Genomic DNA, 18,298 nt, shown 5'->3' with positions numbered 1-18,298 from the left:
GAGGGTTTCACCATCTTGCACCTTTTCTGCAGGATAAAGCCCTCTTGGAGAGGAAACACCTCACGTCTGGAGGTCATGTGGTCAATGGCAGACCGTGGAAAAGGAAAAACTGTAAATCACTGGTGTTGAAATGAAAAGCTGATGAATGGTCCTGAGCCGTAGCCCAGCCCCAGTTTCCCTGTGCGCAATGCAGGGCTCTGGGTGCTTCCTAGAGCGGTCAGGGGCACGGTCAGGGGAAGTCTGTGGAAGGCTGAGGTCACAGCTGCCAGACAGGGCATCCATGTGGATTCTCAGTGGCTGTGGGAAGGTGAATGGCAAGGACCCACCTTCAGGAAGCCTCTGGAGTCACAGCAGTAGCCTTGGGAAAGTATGATGATGTGAGCAGCGGGGTGCAGGTCCTTCCTGGGAGCACAGGTGCCATTTACAGCCCCAGCGTCTCAGGACTGCACCACTCAGGTTTCCTAGCAGAGGAGACAGGCTTGCTTACCAGTGGGGAAATACACCATGGTATTTTCAGCACTTCACAGCACATGCAGCAATTTTTTTTTAAAAATACACTTGATGAGAGCTGTAGTTAAAAAGTGAGAAATTACTAATTAGTAACTAAGTAATTCGGGGTTTGATTCACACAAATTGCACTATTACTGTAAGACAGGATTGCAATTTCAGGCTAGCTGGGGTTTGGTGGGTTTTTTCTAAAGCACTGAAAATATAATTGATGTGCTGTTCATTATCTGCCAGGTGTCGGGTTTCTTGTCCTTTTTTCATCATCTGAGATATTACAGGCATAAGACATGCCTGGAAAATAAAGGGGGGAAAAAAACTTACTGCTTTCCCCTTTGCATTGTCATTTGCAACTCTCAGGTTTTCCCACTAGATTCTTCTTGTAAACTCTTTCATTTCATAGCACGCAAGAGTGACCACTTAGAACATCATTATAGTGCTATCGTTAGCATCAGAGTTTAGTTATACAGAAAGCTCTGAGTGAGATGAGCTAAGTGTCATTTTCTCTTTTACCTTGGTGGAGTGCTAATAGCATGATTGCTGTCAATTCTTCTCATTAGTCTCAATTTATACAGAGAATTTTATTTTTTTTAATTTCTAGTTAAGAAATCCAGCTGGTATAACTCACCCCCCCCCCAAAGTGTCTCCCTCCCCTGCCTGCACGCAGATCAATTAGCAGCTATGTATCTTCTCTCTACATGCTAAGTTGTTGAAGAGCTAATCTGTGTCCGTTGGTTGTGGGTTTTTTTCTGTTCATGTAAGCATTTCAGCTGAGTGCTCAAAAATGTAGCATGACTCAGCATAAAGATTGAAAATGCCAGTAAAAGAGAATCTGTAAGCATTCCATTAAGACTTCCAGTAATACTACAGTTTTGCTCTGTTGGAAAAAATACCTATCCTGTATAGAGTCATCATAGCCACTGGCTTAAAAATACTCATAAAAAGGTGGGAAGATGAACACCATTGAGAAGTTTAGTCAATATAAGTAACAAGTGTGTCCTCTTATCCATTCTTGTCTAGATGATTAGTGTCTTTCAAATGGCACTGTAGGAAAATGGTAACCTAGTTTGAACTCACAGCAAGAGAAATAGTTTGAAGTCATGTTGTGTCTAGTGATGTGCCTGTGTATTGCACTAGCAGAGGAGAATGCTGCAACAATCCACATTAAAAAGTAGCAGAGGAGGACTTTTGCTTTTACTTGGTACAGTAGTCAGGTATTTACAGTGCAGCAGTACTCTACCAAAATACCATCATCTTACCCTTAGCCCTTGATGCCTCTGAATTTTACCTCTCAGAAGGCAGTTGGTGTTCTCAATAAGGAAAAATAATTCCTTTAAAATGCTGCAGGTTTGTGCACTTGCACAACTCTCCCTTCAGCAGTAGGAAGAGTAATACATACCAATAATCCTTTTCCCCATGTAAGCCTGAAAACAAGTGGGTTTGGTTTGGGATATATAGTCTGTTCAGTCACAGGCTTTTACACCTTCCTACTCAGAGAAATTGAAATGGGAAAATAATGCAAAAAAGGACTTGGTCTAATGCTGGGGAAGATGTTTTTAGTAAATTAATTACTTCAGTGTATCAAGTGCAAAGGGGGTTCATGCAGTGTGGGGTACTGGGGGGAGCTGTTTCCCTCCACCATCACCACTGCAAATCCAGTCTCCATGTTCAGAGGCTTTGCCAGTTCTACATGTGTCAGGAACTGCAGAACATCAGGCAGAGAATTTCCCTGACTCAGACAGTAGCAATGGGTGTGTAATGGGTGTCTGACATCATTCCAACCTCTGCTCTTCAGTCAGAAGAGCCTCAGCAGGAGTAGCCTCAGCACCCATGGGCTGCCTGGGGCTGCACATCCATTCAGGTGAAGGGATTTTTTGGGTCTGTGGGTCTGGAATTCGGGAAGATCTACTCTTCTGTAAATGGCATTAAGCCACTGATGAAGGCATGTTGCTTTAGCCATGCATGGAAACAGATTGCTTCTGGAGCTGCTAAATATCTTTCTCTCCCTCTTAAGGCTTAAAATTCTGATTGAGAAAGTAAGTTGCTGTAGTCAGTGGCTTGTCTTTGTCAGGTAGAGTTCCACCTTGACTTTTTCTTGAGCTGAGGTCTTCAGTGTGACTGTAGTGCTGCCTGTCTGCTGGAGAGCAGACCTAGGGGTTTGAGGGGTTTTTCCCTTTGATCTGAAAATATCAGAAGCAAGCACAAAGCCCTTTTTTTTACCATTAGAAAACCCAACAGTTACTCTAGCTTTTTTTTTTCTAAAATCTTCTAAAATTTCCAATGTCCCCATGTTATTGCCATTACTAAACTGGAAATTGGAGATGCATAGTAGGTGGTTGAAGAAAAGCACCTTTCAATCTATCTAAACCCTATTTTGGTTTTGAGGGGGGAAGCTGGTGGGGCAAGTAGGTAATCCAAGCATGACAGGGTGAAATCCAGTGTCATCAAACCAGTATCAGTCATGGTGTCTTTCCCTAGGAACTTTCTTGGATTTAAGCATTAATGGGCTGCTTGGCTGTGGTCTTGAGGTATCCAGATATTGGGCTGAATCTCCCCATAGTGTACTCACCCAGGGACCGTGCTGCTCCTCACCACCTTGTTTGTGCTTTCTTCTCCCTTGTGCCCTGCAGGGTGTGAACGGCATGTCTGTGGATGAGAAGACTGACTCCCCCATGTATGTGTATGAGTCAACGGTGCACTGTACCAATATTCTCCTCTGCTTAAATGACCAGCGGAAGCAGGACATTCTCTGTGACGTGACGCTGATCGTGGAGGGGAAGGAGTTCCGCGCCCACCGGGCTGTGCTGGCTGCCTGCAGCGAGTACTTCTTGCAGGCCTTGGTTGGGCAGACGGAAAATGACCTGGTGGTCAGCCTGCCGGAAGAGGTACGGTATTGTCTCCATGCCCCCAGCGTAACAGGGTGCCCCTTCCTCCCTCCTGGGGAGGAAAACCTCTGTGGTCTGCTGGGGTGCCCAAAGGGAGGGGGGCACAGGTGTCAGTGGCTGCCCCAGCACGGCTCAGGATGTGCTTTTCATGTTTGGCTGGGTTGCAAATCACTGAAGGATGGACATGTTCACACCATGCCAGCCTTACGATGGAGGCGAAGCTTTAGGATGCTTCAGCTCGCCTTTGTCACTGCTGCTGGAGGAATTGCACCCAAACATTTCATTACGTAGCCTCGTTCAGGCTAGTATTAGGACCCTTATATTCCTCTGCTCTTCTAGACAGGAAATTTGAAAGGAGTGATGTGACAGCTACATGGCAGGTTATTGTTGAAAAATCATTTGAGCTGTCATGTTGTTGGGAGTTTCATTGCTGTCCACCCCTCTCTGGCAGCTCATATCTTTATTCCACTTCTTTCCCCTTTCCTGCTCCTCATTCATTCTGGCTTCCTCTCAGCTCCCCTCATAAAGAGTTTGGGATTTAACCGTGTTTTCCCCCAAGAAACCATGAACTCAGTCTGTCAGAAAGCAGAGGTTTTGTCATGCAGCGTAGCTCCCACAGCAGGAAACCCAGGGACGTAGAAAACACATACCTCACTGGAAAGTTTACTTTATTTTATCACAGAATCTCACTGGCTGGCTTCCACCCCCACTGTAATTTCCTCACAGCCGTAGAGCTGTGACAGCACAGCTACCGTAGGGCACACTGGTGGCTTTGCTGCCCACAGAGGGGAGGTGCATGCCTGATGGCAGCATCTCTGCTGCCTTGGCACTGCCTGCCCGGTGTCTCCAGCTGGGAAGGGTGGCATGAGGAGGGTGACAATGTACCCAGGACATTGTACTGCATAGCAGTCGCTCAGTGGGAAGGTGCTCTGGCATACAGATGGTTTTTCACCATCTTTTGCTTAACGCCCTTGAGGAGGCATGGTGTGTTTTTAAACGATAACAGGTCCCAAAATGTCACACATCATTTTTCCCCCTCTGGTTTAGTTCTCCAGAGACTTCAGCAGCGTTGTAATGTTGTCACAGCACAAGCTGGAGAGCATTAGAAGTAGGTCACTGGCTGTGACTTCATGAGTCCTGACACTGAGTATTACTCATGAAGACATTCAACCCAGACATTTTGCATAGGAGTTTAGAGGACCCGCTAGGATGCACACTTTGATTCTGCAGTGTCCACTAATAATTTCCAGTGGAAGAATCAAGTCTCAGTCAGTTGCATGGCTTTCTTGCCACAAAGTAAGGGTAGGAGCAGAGAAGTGACAAAACATGCCCAAGGGTACAGAAGTGTGAAATTGCAGTGCTCTTCTATGAAGTCTTAGTGAAACCTCTGTGTATAATTCAGATCCTGTTACATAAAGAAAAGTAATGACATTCAAATAAGCACGTAGAAGAGTGACTGAGATGTTCAGAAGAATGAGCCTGGCCTAAAGGAGGAGAAGAAAGGACCATGGCAGGCTCATAGTGCTGGTGTGACAACTGAGATGTGCTGCAGCACATCTAGTTAGGCAGAGGAGCTGAAACAGCCGAGAGGAGGAATTTCTCTCTAATGCCAAAAGACACTATTGGCTCAAGCATTGATTGGTTTCAACCGGCTGTCAGTAAAAGTAGATTGGAAATTAGAAGATTTCTAATGCCAGCAGCAGTGAGATGCTGAGCTGCAGGCCAGTGGAGGGGTCATGATGTGCTTGCACTTGGTCACCCAGTCCTATGTTAATATGACACTAAAGATTTAAAATACAAAGGTTTGTCTTTCTATGTGTTTTATATGAGATGCTGTCTAAGAAAAAAAATCCTCCAGTTCAACCATAAATCATTTCTATTTAAGTGAATCCTCTTCAAATAAATGAAGTATTAGAGCTTTACGTTTTAGAATGTATCTCAATGAAAGATCAAAACATTTTTGTGACTTAGGTTTACAGTGGCTGCTCTTATGGCTCCAGTGAAGCTCGTGGAGTTGCAGAAGTAGTGAACCTAGTTCTTAAGATTTTTCCAAGAACTTTGAAATTGTCATGCCTTACCCAAGGCAAACACTGCTACTTTGCTACATGCTTCTATTAGTAGCAAAAGAGCTACTAGAGCACAAGGGCTTTGACTTTCTCATCCTGGAAAAGAACTCTCTTGGCCTATTAAAAGAGATAATGACAGTTACCAATGTTTACTTGTACAAATATTTTATTTTCCACCTGCAAATTAATTGCTACTAAACTCATTGAATCTTAGTTTTCTTATGGCTACTTTTCTGAAATAGCTGTGTGTGAGGTGGTCAGCTAAATCATTTCCTCACAAAAGCTAGTCACTTGGGATAAGGAGAGCAGCCTGATGCACCTCACTATTTCTCAGTTACTCCTTGGTTAAGATGCACATCCCTGCTTCTGGTGTTGCTCAGCTTCACAGCGCTGGGCGCTTTGGCAGGTGCCTGTGCAGAGACACGGGAAGTGCCTCCAACAGCATCAGAGCTCCCTGCAAGAGGAACTGAAACACTCCTCCTTTTTAAAAGCTGATAAGGCAGAGGAAACACCATCTTAGTTATATGGCATTTAAAGAAGTTAGCAGGGTCATCTTTGGTTCACAAGCTAAGGGCGCTTCCCAAGGCTACTGTTTTCAGTCTGTGGTCTGCAGAACTCCAGCAGCAGTGAGTTATTTCTTAAGGTATCTGGGAAAACTGACTTATTATATCATGAAGGGGGTTATTCCTCCAGTGGAAAAATTTCAAACAAAAGCTGAATGTGAATATCCTGAACAACTACTTTTCTATGCTTAGAGACAATTTATGTTGGTGTATAATATAGAAAAACAGATACTGAAAAGAATTTTTAAATGTAGTCTTCACTGTTCAGAACTTCTCCAAAGGAAACAATTGTTCATAAATTTACAGGGCTATTTTTAAGTCAGCCACACAAACACTGTATTTTAAATCTGAGCATAGTTTGAAAACTGCTGAAGTACGTTGTGGAGAAAGGGCATTGTTGTTACTATTATTTGTCAAAGGTTTGATGTTGGAGCTGGATAAAGCTTTATATATAAAGCTTTTACATTCATGTTATGTTGGTGTGAGGAAGCTTAACATCAAAGAAAAGAACTTATTTCTGATTATTCAAAGCAGTAAATCTGCCTCTGAAGTCTAAACTGCAGACTTTTTTTTACTTCATAGCATGTTGGGGTCATTTTGTTAATCTGGCATCCAGACATTGTTAACTGTTGTCTAGCTAAACAGGGAACAGATGTTTTTCACATTATTTCTTGTTTATATCCAGTTACAAGCAAGAGCAGTCTTTACAATACACCAGTCATTTCAGTAGGGAGACATTGTGCACACACAGAATTGGGCTAGTTGGATTTAGAGGGTTTTAAACCGCTGCAAAACCTTGTGTTAGACATTTCAGGTTAGTTCAAGCATGTCTTAACAGGCCTCAGTTCAAACCTTTCCTTAATCAACTTAAACAAAGTCAGTATGGAGCTAATTCTGCACTGATTGAAGAGTTTCCATAAATCCTTTTGTGCTGGCCTTGGTAATTTGATTTTGTACCACACCTTTTGTTAAGGCAACATATTTCAGTGTGTAGACAAGCTGCCCAGAACAGCTGCATAATAGCAAGAGCTCAGATGTGGCTATGGTGTGTGAATTATCAGCCCTCAGAGCAAGTTAGAGAAATGGAGTTTTTCAGCTGCCTACAGCTAATAAAAGAGGGCCCCATTAGCTCTTAACTTCTATGCTTTTTTCTTCATTTTCAGTTTTGCCAAACAACTGGAACCTTGCCTGCTTTTACCCAGGGTGTTTTTCAGCAATTAATGCAGTTTTCCTCTAGCAGGTGCTGTTAAAAGCAACCCAGAATTAGTACTTTCAAAGAACTGAGTTTGAAGCTGTAAAGTTGGTTATTCACTCCATACCCCTAACTGTTGTTTTGTTTTATTTAATCACAAAAACTGGTCTTCCTTCCTCTAACAAGGCACTTAATTAAGTTTTTAATTTATGATAAGAAGTTAAATGGCACTTACGAGGTTTTTTTAATGGTTTCCACTTCCCATCCAGATTACAAAAAAAGGTGTGATGGAGAGAGACACGGCTGTCAGCCAGGGGTATTGTAGGTCATGCCAATATTAGCTGGCAGCAGGCCTTTATCCAATTAACATTGCTTCATCACTGCAAGTAATAGCTCTCGAGTAGATGATTGAGTCATTCATGCTGTAGTGGTACTCGACTTTACTTGAGAAGGAGCCAGTGCTTCATCAAATGGGCTTTTTATCTGCTATTATTACCTGCCTAACTCTGCTAATGGAAGTGCACAGCAAGTCTGGATGGGCAGGGTGGAAGCTGGGCACTGGATAAGGGAGAGTCTTCTGTGCAAACACCGAATTCACTTCTGCAAGCTGCGGGTGCAGTTAAATGGTGAAAAGACAGTAGAAACAGCAACAAGTAAAAGTCCCCAGTGGCATTTGATTCCTACAGGTTAGAAATATTCTCAACGTTGCTTGCATTTTTTTGATTTGGGAAATTACACTTGAAAGAAATTTTCACCATCCATGAGAGCACCAAATGTCTTTCTCTCAGATGAAGGAAAAAAAGCCTAAACAAAGGTGTTCTGAAGCAGCAAACCAAGCTTTCTTTAGCACTGGTCTGATACCAGCCTTTGTGTTCTTTTAGAAACTTGCTTCCCCGGTAGGTTGGTTAGTTTTACCTGTAGCCCTCAAATTTCTTGAGTCTGTTTCAGAGTGGTGACCTTTTTTAGTGCAATGAGCTGTCTGCTGGGAATGTTTTCTTACAAAAGGATTAAACTGAGCTATCTGTGGTGTCCAAGTCTTCCAAGGTGCAAAAGGAAGTAGCATCTCTGTTAGGATGAGGTTGTGGGATTTGTCCACACAGCTCTTTCCTTTGCTGTTAAGAGAATGATGTTCAAAATAGATGTAAATTCCTGAATTCCTCCGCATTCTCTCTCCTTCATTGGTGCAAAACCTGCCTTTTCCCCCAGGATCTAGTCCTGTGAAATTTGTCATCTGCTTCTTTGTTAACTCCCTCACACAGTGGATTAGGCTTTGCAGGGAGAGAGGCAGGACAGGACCTCGGATTTGGGATTCAAGGCTGGCAAAAGCAGAGTGTGTTGGAAGGCAAAGGCAGGCAGCAGCACTCTGGGTGGGACTGAGCCAGGCAGCTAACATTAGCATGGCTCGTAGCTGACAGGGAGGAGAAATACTGGCAGCTGCTAACCATCCATGCCAACCTGCCAGCCTGAGGGAAAAATGCTGGGAATCAGCCAACGAGAGATGATTGTGATGAGGAGAAAATCAAAGGCAGGATGCAGGAGGTCAACTATTAAATACCCTGCTGGCTAAAGGCACTTACTATTCCTTTTTATCTCTCTAGAAATTAGCAGTGTTCTCTTACTTTGTCTTTTTCCTTTCTTTGTATTCTTTGTATGTATAAATATAATATCTTTGAAGAGTGTTGGGACTGAGCCGGGAGTTCTCTGCACAGGAGCATAGAGTGAAAGAGGTGATAAATGTGGAAGAGAGGAGCAAGAGGGCAAGAAGTTTATTTCCCAGCTGGAAGGATGTTTAACACAGTAGGGAACAACAAAAGACCCTTTTTCGTTGGCACCCTGGAGATATTAGGAGTAGCTAAGGTTAGCTCTTAGAGAATAGAAAGCAGTAATGTGGCTTTCTCTTTATGTGACTGTATTGGCCATTGATGTTCCTCACAGATTGCAGCACTGGCCAAAATTATTTCTGCTTTGGCTCAGGAGGTGGGAAGAACCTGAAAGCCATTTTTCCCTTCATCTGCTGAGCTTTTTGTGGTGGAAAAGGGTTATCTCCATCAGGCTTCAAACTCACTTATTCTTCAGCCTTACCTCAGTAATGCCACTTTAATCAGTTCATATGGATAGAAGGTTGGGTCTTTGGTTTGTTAAATTCCTCCCAGGGAATGTGTTATTTTTCATGCTGCCCCACAGTGCTGACAGTGACCGCACAGAGGGATGGCTGGAGGCTGCAGCTCTGTACTGAGAGTAAAACTGAGCATTTGGGTACTCTTTGAAGTCTGACATGACAGGACTCTAATTCAGGAGAAACTATGAGACAGAATTGGCTGATGTTTTATGTGTGTTGCTTATGTAGCACATACAAGGTGCAAATGATGTACTTTGTTTCTAGCAGGTGAGCAATAAAACAGAAATGAGATCTTCAAGATGTGATATGAAATTCCATCCATGTATCACTGCAAAAGCTTCCAGCACTGCTTGATTTTTCATGCCTCAAGTGTGATGAAGAAACTAGCCACATACTTTTCATTCTGCATAGTGTAACTTCCATTATTTTCTGATGAGGGCTGTCTTGCTATTCATAACATTCTCTGATCTTCTCAGGTGGAGGAAAGCAAAATACATCTATGTTGTGGTGAGAGCTTAGGCTTCAAAAAGCAAAACAGAAGTCATGTATACATGCATGTTAAGTAGAGAAAATCTTGCAATAGCTCCTTTCCCTCCCTTCAGCAGTAGCTGTGCAATTTATTTATGTATTCCAGTAGGCATATGAAAGTCTACTGTGGAAGGGGATCGGGAGATGAATGCGCACAACAAAATTCACTATTGCAATAACTGCACTCAATTTTTTTGCCCCCGTTAGAATCCTACCTGCCATTACTGTTCAGTTGTGTTAGTGTTCAGGAAAACATAATAATGGAATAATTACAGGCAGGTGCTTTTATTGAGAGCTCTGGGTGCCAAATCTGACTCCGACATGGGTTCAGGATGAGCATGTTTTTATACCCTTATCGTTATATAACTACATATAAATTATTAAACTTATATTGTTCTATTGTATACATTGATTTCATCCAAGCATGGATTTTTTTGATGGTAATTTCCATCAAACCCCCCAACATTGTTTCTCATGATTCTTGTTATGATTAAACAATAATTATACCCAGTTACCAAACAATCATCACATCTAACAATCATATCATTTATCATAGTCATTAAATGATTATACAAGTGCAACCTAACATTTTCCCATGGCCTACCTCAACATTTTCTCTGGGCCTACCAGGCCTATCCTTCCTTTCTAACTCCCCTGAATATTCCATGATTTTAGAAATATTTTATCCCTATACTATCAGTTGGGCTGATTGACTGTGATTGCACTTGCTAGTGAAAAGGCAGTTTGCAGTGTGGAAACTTTCTTGGTCAAATATAACAAACATGGTCTAAAATGTAAAAGCTTGAATAGTAAGTCCTACGTTAAGGGCACGAGAAGAAGCAATAAGAATGCATAACAGGAGGTGGGTTGTTTTGTTTGTTTGTTTGGGTTTTTTGTTTTTGCTTGCTGTGTTCAAATATATATGAATGAAAATGAGATGGCTGAGCCATGACTGTGCCTCAGCTCTGAGCACTCTGGCCCTGCAGACTGAAAGATTTCTCCCTCTCCACCCCCTCCACTTACAATTCTCTTACCTTTGCTTTCTCTCTTATCTAAAAACCCCTTTCAATTTCATTAAAGACCTCAAACCAGGTATCTGCTCCTTTAGAGTCCAGAAATACAGGCTGGGCATTTGACTAGACAGATAGGTAAGGTCCAGTGAAGACACCTGTCTTCAGCTTCACAACATCAGACACCACAACCTGTAAGGTACTTTCTGATTACAGTACCAAGTTTTGTTCCCAAGACCCCCAAAAAATAAGATTTTAATCCTCATGAAGCACTTTCTGACAAGGATTCCCTGGAATATTGCCAGACTGACTGTTTTTCTCAGCTACTAATGAAATTGAGCATGTTATGGGGTGGAATATGCTATGTATTCAAATGATGCATTGCAGCAGTCAGCAAACATTAAGCCTAGGAAGTATGGTTCAATTTGGAAGTGAAGTATGGGTTTAAGGTGATCAGAAGGCAATGGAATCATACTAGGAGTTGGGAATGAGATGTTTTTTGTGAGTTTTGCAGGGTTGGATTTTTTTAGAGGAAGAAGTAGACACAAACACTCTGTTAAATTTGATGGAAGCTCTGAAGAGCAAAATGGCTGGTTTATTCCAGGATTTTTGTGCTGTAATGAATTTTCATCTGTCCCATTTTGACAAGAGACATTCAGCAAACACCTCTGAGTCCCAGTGCAGTCTAACACTACTAAAAGCTTTGTCCTTGGGTACTTTATTTACTTTAATAAAATAAATAAATAGAAGCAGCTGTAGCTGGTCAAACTACAGATCTAGCTCAGGCTTGGTTTGTTTAAAAAAGTGAGTTTTAATTTCTCTGAAGGCACTTGAGAGGAGGTTTGTGTGGCTGTTTAAAGACTTAAATGAAAAGAAAGTATCAGGCATCTCTCTAGGAAGCATGTTGTAAATTACTGGGGAAAGATATCAAGAGAAGCCACTGGCAGTTGTTTTGAAGCCAGATTAAAATGAACTGAAAAATTTGGCATGGGTTTTTAGCAACAAACTCTTCAATGATATATGTATGACTGCACATTGTTTCATAACTGTAAGGCAAATGGCCTTTGAGAGCAACAAAATTTGGACACCCCTTTAAGAAATTTGGGGCTCAGTACTGGTGTAGTTCAGTGCAGTTCAACATCCTAAAAGAAGATAGATCAGATTTGCTAATCAACCTTTCTGTCTCTCTTTTTGCTTAATCTGACCTTCTAAGAGTTGATGGCATCAAAGTGCATTTAACTGTGTCTATTTCCCTGCATGCAGAAGTAGGTTTTTTGTTTGTTTGGTTGGTTTGTTTGTTTGTTTTTTAATTAGAAGCCTTTAAAAGACATTGTGGAGAAAGTTGACTTGGAAGTTAAATGGTACCCTGCTCCTTTCTGGGGCTCCACAGTCAAAATAACCATAGCTGAACTGAGAATGGCAGAAAACTGCAATACTAAAACTTTCAGTAACACTAAGATATAAACAAGGTGTCACCAAACAGCTGGAATTGAGAGGTATCAGCTCTGAAGTTAAATAATGGCAATATAAAACCTTCAGCAGTAGATTTCTGAGGTCTCTTGTGACCAGATAAAATACTGTCATCACCTCTCTGCACATGCTGGAGTGGAAGTTGATGCATCAGATGGGAATTACAACACAGGTCTGTGCACCGGGTCAGTGATGATTAAATCACCTTGTGTGAACCACTCAGCAATGTTTGCCTCTCTCTAAATGCTCTGGTTCACATTACCTCACGTGGAGGTGAACAGACCAACCCACAGCTGGCACAGCTGCTGATCCCAGAGCAGCCACACACCTGACCCAGGGCTTCCAGCTTACCACTCCTCAGCCAGTTTCAGTCTCGTTTTCTTCCCTCTGTATAAGGCACTGGAGCTTGTTGGACTAGCTGCAGCATTTCTCAGGATGATCAGGGCAGGATGGAGGTGCTCACCTTACCTGGGTGACTGGTCCTGAGTGACAGATGGGGTCTGCTCTGTGTCCTCTGCCTGTTCTTCCTGCATCACTCCTGACTCCTGTGCACTGCCATTGACAACAGCTGCTGAAACTACACATCCAAGAGGAAAGCAGGGTTGCAGGCATGGGGCAGATCAGGATGAGCCTGTGAATTGCTACAGGCTTCCTGTCCCTCACCAGGAGGCCAGGAGCACTTAGAGGTAGCTTAATTAGGAAATTTTGCTTAAGTGACAGCAGTTGCAGACCATCCCACATATCCCAAACAACAGGCAAGCAGGTTCCTAGCAAGACTTAATCTCTTCCAAAGAGAGCTGATCATTCTTGGCAAATGGGAGCTGGAGGTTTTCAGGACATCAGAAACAGGCCATCTTTCTTTTAGTGTTGAAGGAACCATATTTAGTTGAGTATATATTGCACCTGGTCCACATCATTTTCTGCAGCAGTTGCTCATCATTTCAGAGCAACATTTCAGAAAAATGGAAGTGTACAGACTTACTGTAAGGATAGCAGAGAGATTTGGCAAGTGTGAGCCAGGATGGATTCATGGGTGCTGTTGTGTTCTCAGGGCTTCCTTCTGTTCCTGCAGTGTCAGATGTACTTCCCAAGGACAGGGCTGAGGTGAGTTTATGGGGGTAGTAAAAGAGAAGGGAGACCATCTAAATAAATTAATTGGCCCAGAAAGGGACCTGAACAGTTCAAAGACATGTGGGCATCCAGTGTATTGTACTTGAAACACATGGTAATGCTCTGCTTGAAATTTGCTTGCTTTGAGTTATGATAGGACCAAATTCCCACATCTCTGCATATACCTCTTACTTTAGGTTCCCAGAATGGATGGGAGTGCAGTCTGTGTTAATGTTTCAAGGTTTAGAAAGTAGATCAAAAGAAAAAAGAATTGTCTATTCAGACTTTACCAGTACAGTTCTTAGTTTCTGGAAAAAATACTTTTGATCAAGTGGTGCTGGATTTTTGAGACTGTCATCTAGGAGGCTGAGACTACATTTCTGACTGCGTAAAGAAAACTTTTGGTTCTGAGAAATGTCTTGGGCTTTCACTTACCTTTGAAATTCAGACCTGTGGTTCTCTGTTTCAAGGGCCTGCAGCTAATAAGAAACAAGTCTTAAACAACTCTGAAAGCAAAATATCTTTCCATCTCTGACCACAGAGCAGTAGTACAGCATGCCTAGCCACCTCTTTCCTCAGATACACAGACAGCCTTCAGAGAAAATTTGCCTGTCAGAGGATTCCTGGTCAAGTAAAAACAGAGTAAGTTTGAGTTGTTTCCTGTTTCCTTCAAAGGACAATGTTGGAGCCAGTAAACTTTCAAGACAGGAAAAAGCTGTGAAGAGACAAAACCTGACAACTTCCCTTCTGATCTCCATAGAGGACTAGTGCTCATTTCTGTTTCTGGAAGGGGAAGCTGGACTTGAGGTGGATAGGTCTGAGCCATTCAATCTGCCTGTTGAATTCAACTATTTTTTAGCCTTATTTTTGTCTGACTGCAGATTTTCTTGTAGTACCGTGGATGGCTTTCTGCATATGGCACTTTTGTTTGGACATAAAAACAAAGCAAGAAGTTTCTGTCTATTCCTTGAATTTGCTAGTTTTCAGGAGACTGAACACATCAAACCACATTTTAATGGGTATGTTTTAAATGTTGGAATTGATTTGTCAAATGCAAGGCACAGAAACTGAAGAGTTGCCTGTCTTTTGTAAGAGCCATCTCTCCTTGTCATTTTTGCCCAGTTTATATAAGCAGTAGCCACTGAGGTCACATAATATCTGTACCATTGTCCAAGGAAGTGAAGAATGAAGAGACGTCCCTGAGATACAGAAGCGCTGGGGCATTCTACAAAGAAACTTGCTCACATGTACAAAGTCATCACTGCATTCAAAAAGCAGAAAGCATTGCTTTCAGTAGTGGCAGAAGCCTTTAAATCACTAACTTCCATTGCTTTTTTCCCTGTCTCCAGTGTATCTTGCAGTTGGAGGACTGAGAAGAGCACCCAGTAAGGGCTACCTCAAGCTTGGTTTAGTTTTGCTTCCTTTTTAAAGATGAGCCTAATCCTTCTCTTACAGGTTCTATTTCACTATTATGCATGAACTCTCCAATTGGAAAACTCAGTTGAGAGGGCATACATAAGTAAATTTTTAAAGACAAGCATGTGATTACATTTCTGGCCTTTGTCTTCAGCTGGTGGTACCCAGCCATGGTGATCCTAGCAGGAGCTGCACTGGACCTCTGCAAGCAGCTCTGTAGGGCAGACAGGCACTGCAGACATAAACTGCTCTGCAGAGGGTTTCAGGTCAATCCCAGCCTTGGAGAACCAGACTGTTTGTATAATCTGCTCTTGCACTCTCATTTTAGTTCTCAGATATGGTTTTAATCTGAATTATTTGTCCAAGTTACATTTTGGTTTTATAACTGCTTTTCTGCAGTGGAATTGCTTAGCTAAAAGGCTTGAGAATTTATGGTCTTTTCTTGTCACTTGTGCTTTCAACCTCTTGGTTGAATGATGAGGAAAAGACCTCTCTATTCTCTTTCAGGAATAGATATTTTACTCATATCTAGGCTTTTCTTTTCCCAAACTGCTCTGATTTGGGTAAAGGAAAAGAAAAGGTCAGGTGTCATATGTGTTCTCAAGAGACTCCAAAGGTGTCTTGTCTATTGTAAAAATCAGAAGAAATCAAAGTGGTTGTAACTATTTGACCAATTCATTCCAATACTACTGTTTTCTTAAAGCCAAGGGTTTCATGAGGCCTTTCTGTAATTAGTTGTCTGTGCTATCTTTTTTTTTACATATAAGGGAGAAAGTAATTCCATTTGCAAATTGCAACTCTTGTCCATCTGTCAGATGGGTGTGTCTTTACAAGATGAATTCCTGTTTCTGATTTCTCCCATTAGAACAAAGGTTACTCTGTCATTATCCTCAGAAAGCTTTTGGACTAGCTTGCTTTGGTGTGTGCATGCCCTTCTTTTGGTACAATGCCAAGTACCCTGTTAGGACTCTAGTAGTGACCAAAGGGACAGAAGGAGTTTTGGGGATAAACCCTGTTCACGTGGCTAAAACTCTATAAAACCACCACATTGATCTGCTGGAGAGTGATGGAGAGCTGGGCTCTGTCTGGTGTGCTCCCCATGCCCATCCCTGCTGAGGTGAGCCAGCTGCTGCCCTGCCACCTCTGAATATGGGGTTCTCCAGCACCAAATGTGGGAAGGACTTGGGAAAGCAGCAGCCTCTAGGCAGGCTGGCATTTCCACACCCTCTTTATGCACATAGTATTGGCACATAAATGCTCTTGCTCAATCCTATCAGCTGCATATCATTCTATTCTGGGGAAGGTGAGAGCACTGCTGGAAATGACTCAGCTCCAAAAGGTATCAGCTTTACTGCTGTTACCCCCCCAGAGTTGTTCCTTGCTTTAGGTTTGTGTGGTAACTACTGTACAGGGGGGAAACATCACTTTTTTTAGAAAACAACAATGAGAAATGGCTGCCTGTCAAGTGAAAGCATTTGTTCTTTGGAATTTATATGACTGATGAGTTCTCTGCACTTCAGCAGTGCTCTGTTTTGTCAGGGGCTTTTAAAGGTCCTTGAGAAGCCTCTACAGCAAATGAGGGAACCTTGGCAAGATCCTGCATTACACCATGCCCTGCCCAGCATTCCTGTAGTTCTTACCATTTCCTGCCCCTTACAACATGGCTGTGACTTTGGACAGCAAGCACATTCTGTGTTTTAAATGTCTTTATCTGTGGGGGTTTTACAGTGTGCAGTGCATTTGCACAGGGGCAGGGGGATTTTTGGTTTGTGTGATTATGTGCTGTTTTGTGACTGTTCTGTTTCCTCTCACATCCTCCTTCCCTGTCTCTTGTACCTGAAACATTAAATTAAATCTAACATAGCAGTACTTTCAGACAGAGGCGACACTTGGCTGTGCCAGTTCCCCAGTGGCTTTGAACTGCTGGCTGCAATACTGCAAACACATTCAGACCCTGGCTTGGCCAGCAGTTCCCCCCTGCTCTCTGCATGTTTGTCTCCAGGCTTTATTTTACCTACACTATTGGAGACTCTGGAGTCACAGCCTATGTCTCATTGTTATGCATGGATGGGAAATGTTCCTGTACTTATTTGCATTCATTAGCTGTTGGGAGCTCCTCTGTTTAGGTCTCTAGCCTTGTTTTTACAGTGCTTTTGGCAGTGTTTCTGCACTTGGTGTGCGAATTTTTATGATCTGTTGCATGTTATTCATGCAATTTCCTGCCCTGTAATGGTATCAGTTTTCCAGACACAGAGGAATACAAACGAAAACCCAGGAGCCTGCATTAGCATAAAATGTCCCAGTTCTGTCAGTTTGATTAATTTGTCTCTTTGTCTCCACTCTATATGATAAGTGCTATTAATGGTTGCAACACTTCATATGTCAAAGTCTTTCTTCCTAATGACTTGAAAATGTGGTTTATTTCCCCCTTTTTTGTATTATTTTTCTCATTTAGCATTCCACTCAAGTATAGATTTATGCCATGCTCTTTCATTATCTTACTGGTTGCAGCACTGGAGTGATTACATATGGTGTAGGGTATGAGCAAAGATGCGATCCCAGGGGCAGCAGCTGCTGATGCAAGCTGAAAATAGATCCAGCGTATGCTCAGCACTTTTCCCAGAGGTCTTTTATTTATTAGGAACAGTCTTGGTGCAGGACAGCTCGGACCCTCATTTAGCAAGATGACTTTTTGCCTTTCAAGAGCAGCGCGGTGACTTTGCTCTATTTACTGACTGCTGTGTAATTTTTTTTTTTCACCATCTCCTGTGGAAACAGAGACTTTACCTAACATAAATTGTAATATAATCCTGATTTATAATGAAGTCAAGAAATGACAGGCTCCATTTGAAGTAATGGAACTTGACAGATCTAAGGTTTAAATTTAATAATCCTATTTGTAAGACAGCATTTGTACATGGTACACTGATTTAAAATGAACTTCAGTTCTTCTTCAACGAATCCTTTACCATTCTCTGTGTTTTACCTTCCATAGAGACTTTTTGGGGGACAAAGTTCATTTGAAGAGAACAATTTTTTATTTGAAAACATGTATGGGACAATAAATTGTTTTCTTTCCCAAAGTTCTTGCAAATTGTTTCACAGAAGACAACTTTAATTACAGAGGAAAAATTAATGTAGGTCACTTATTCAGGCCAAGCCACAGCTAACCTGCTTCGGTGGCCAGAAGAGGCCAATTGCTGAGAATGAAGAGAGGGGGGATGCTGGAGAGAAAATAGTGAGGAGGGTTGTGGCTCGACTCTTCCCCTCCCAGGAGCAGAGGTTCATTCTCACAGTGGTGTCTGTGGAGGGAGAAGATCACCTCCTCCTTGCTGTCCTTCCTTCCCTTACAGCTGGCAGAGGGGGACACTCAAAGATGATGTTTCCTCCTGCCTCTGCACCCCACTTTTCTTCATCTGTCCCTGTTGTAGCAGT

General features: G+C 42.4%; 1 protein-coding gene across 5 annotated transcripts in view; it reads left to right on the top strand.

Moving 5' to 3' along the window:
• BACH2 (BTB domain and CNC homolog 2) overlaps window positions 1-18,298 on the top strand; it is a 188,141-nt gene that overhangs the window by 135,091 nt on the left and 34,752 nt on the right. For all 5 annotated transcript variants that reach the window (XM_071445870.1, XM_071445862.1, XM_071445866.1 and 2 more), the window contains one exon: window positions 3,135-3,389. In XM_071445870.1, the coding sequence (XP_071301971.1) occupies window positions 3,147-3,389 (243 nt within the window). In that variant the 5' untranslated portion in view covers window positions 3,135-3,146. The remainder of the gene's footprint in view (window positions 1-3,134; window positions 3,390-18,298) is intronic.

Source organism: Agelaius tricolor, unplaced genomic scaffold (genome assembly GCF_023055355.1).
Source record: "Agelaius tricolor isolate 1412-34295 unplaced genomic scaffold, bAgeTri1.0.p SCAF_1, whole genome shotgun sequence".
In the NCBI taxonomy this organism is placed as follows: Eukaryota; Metazoa; Chordata; class Aves; order Passeriformes; family Icteridae; genus Agelaius; species Agelaius tricolor.
This window is presented reverse-complemented; position numbering and strand designations above follow the sequence as displayed.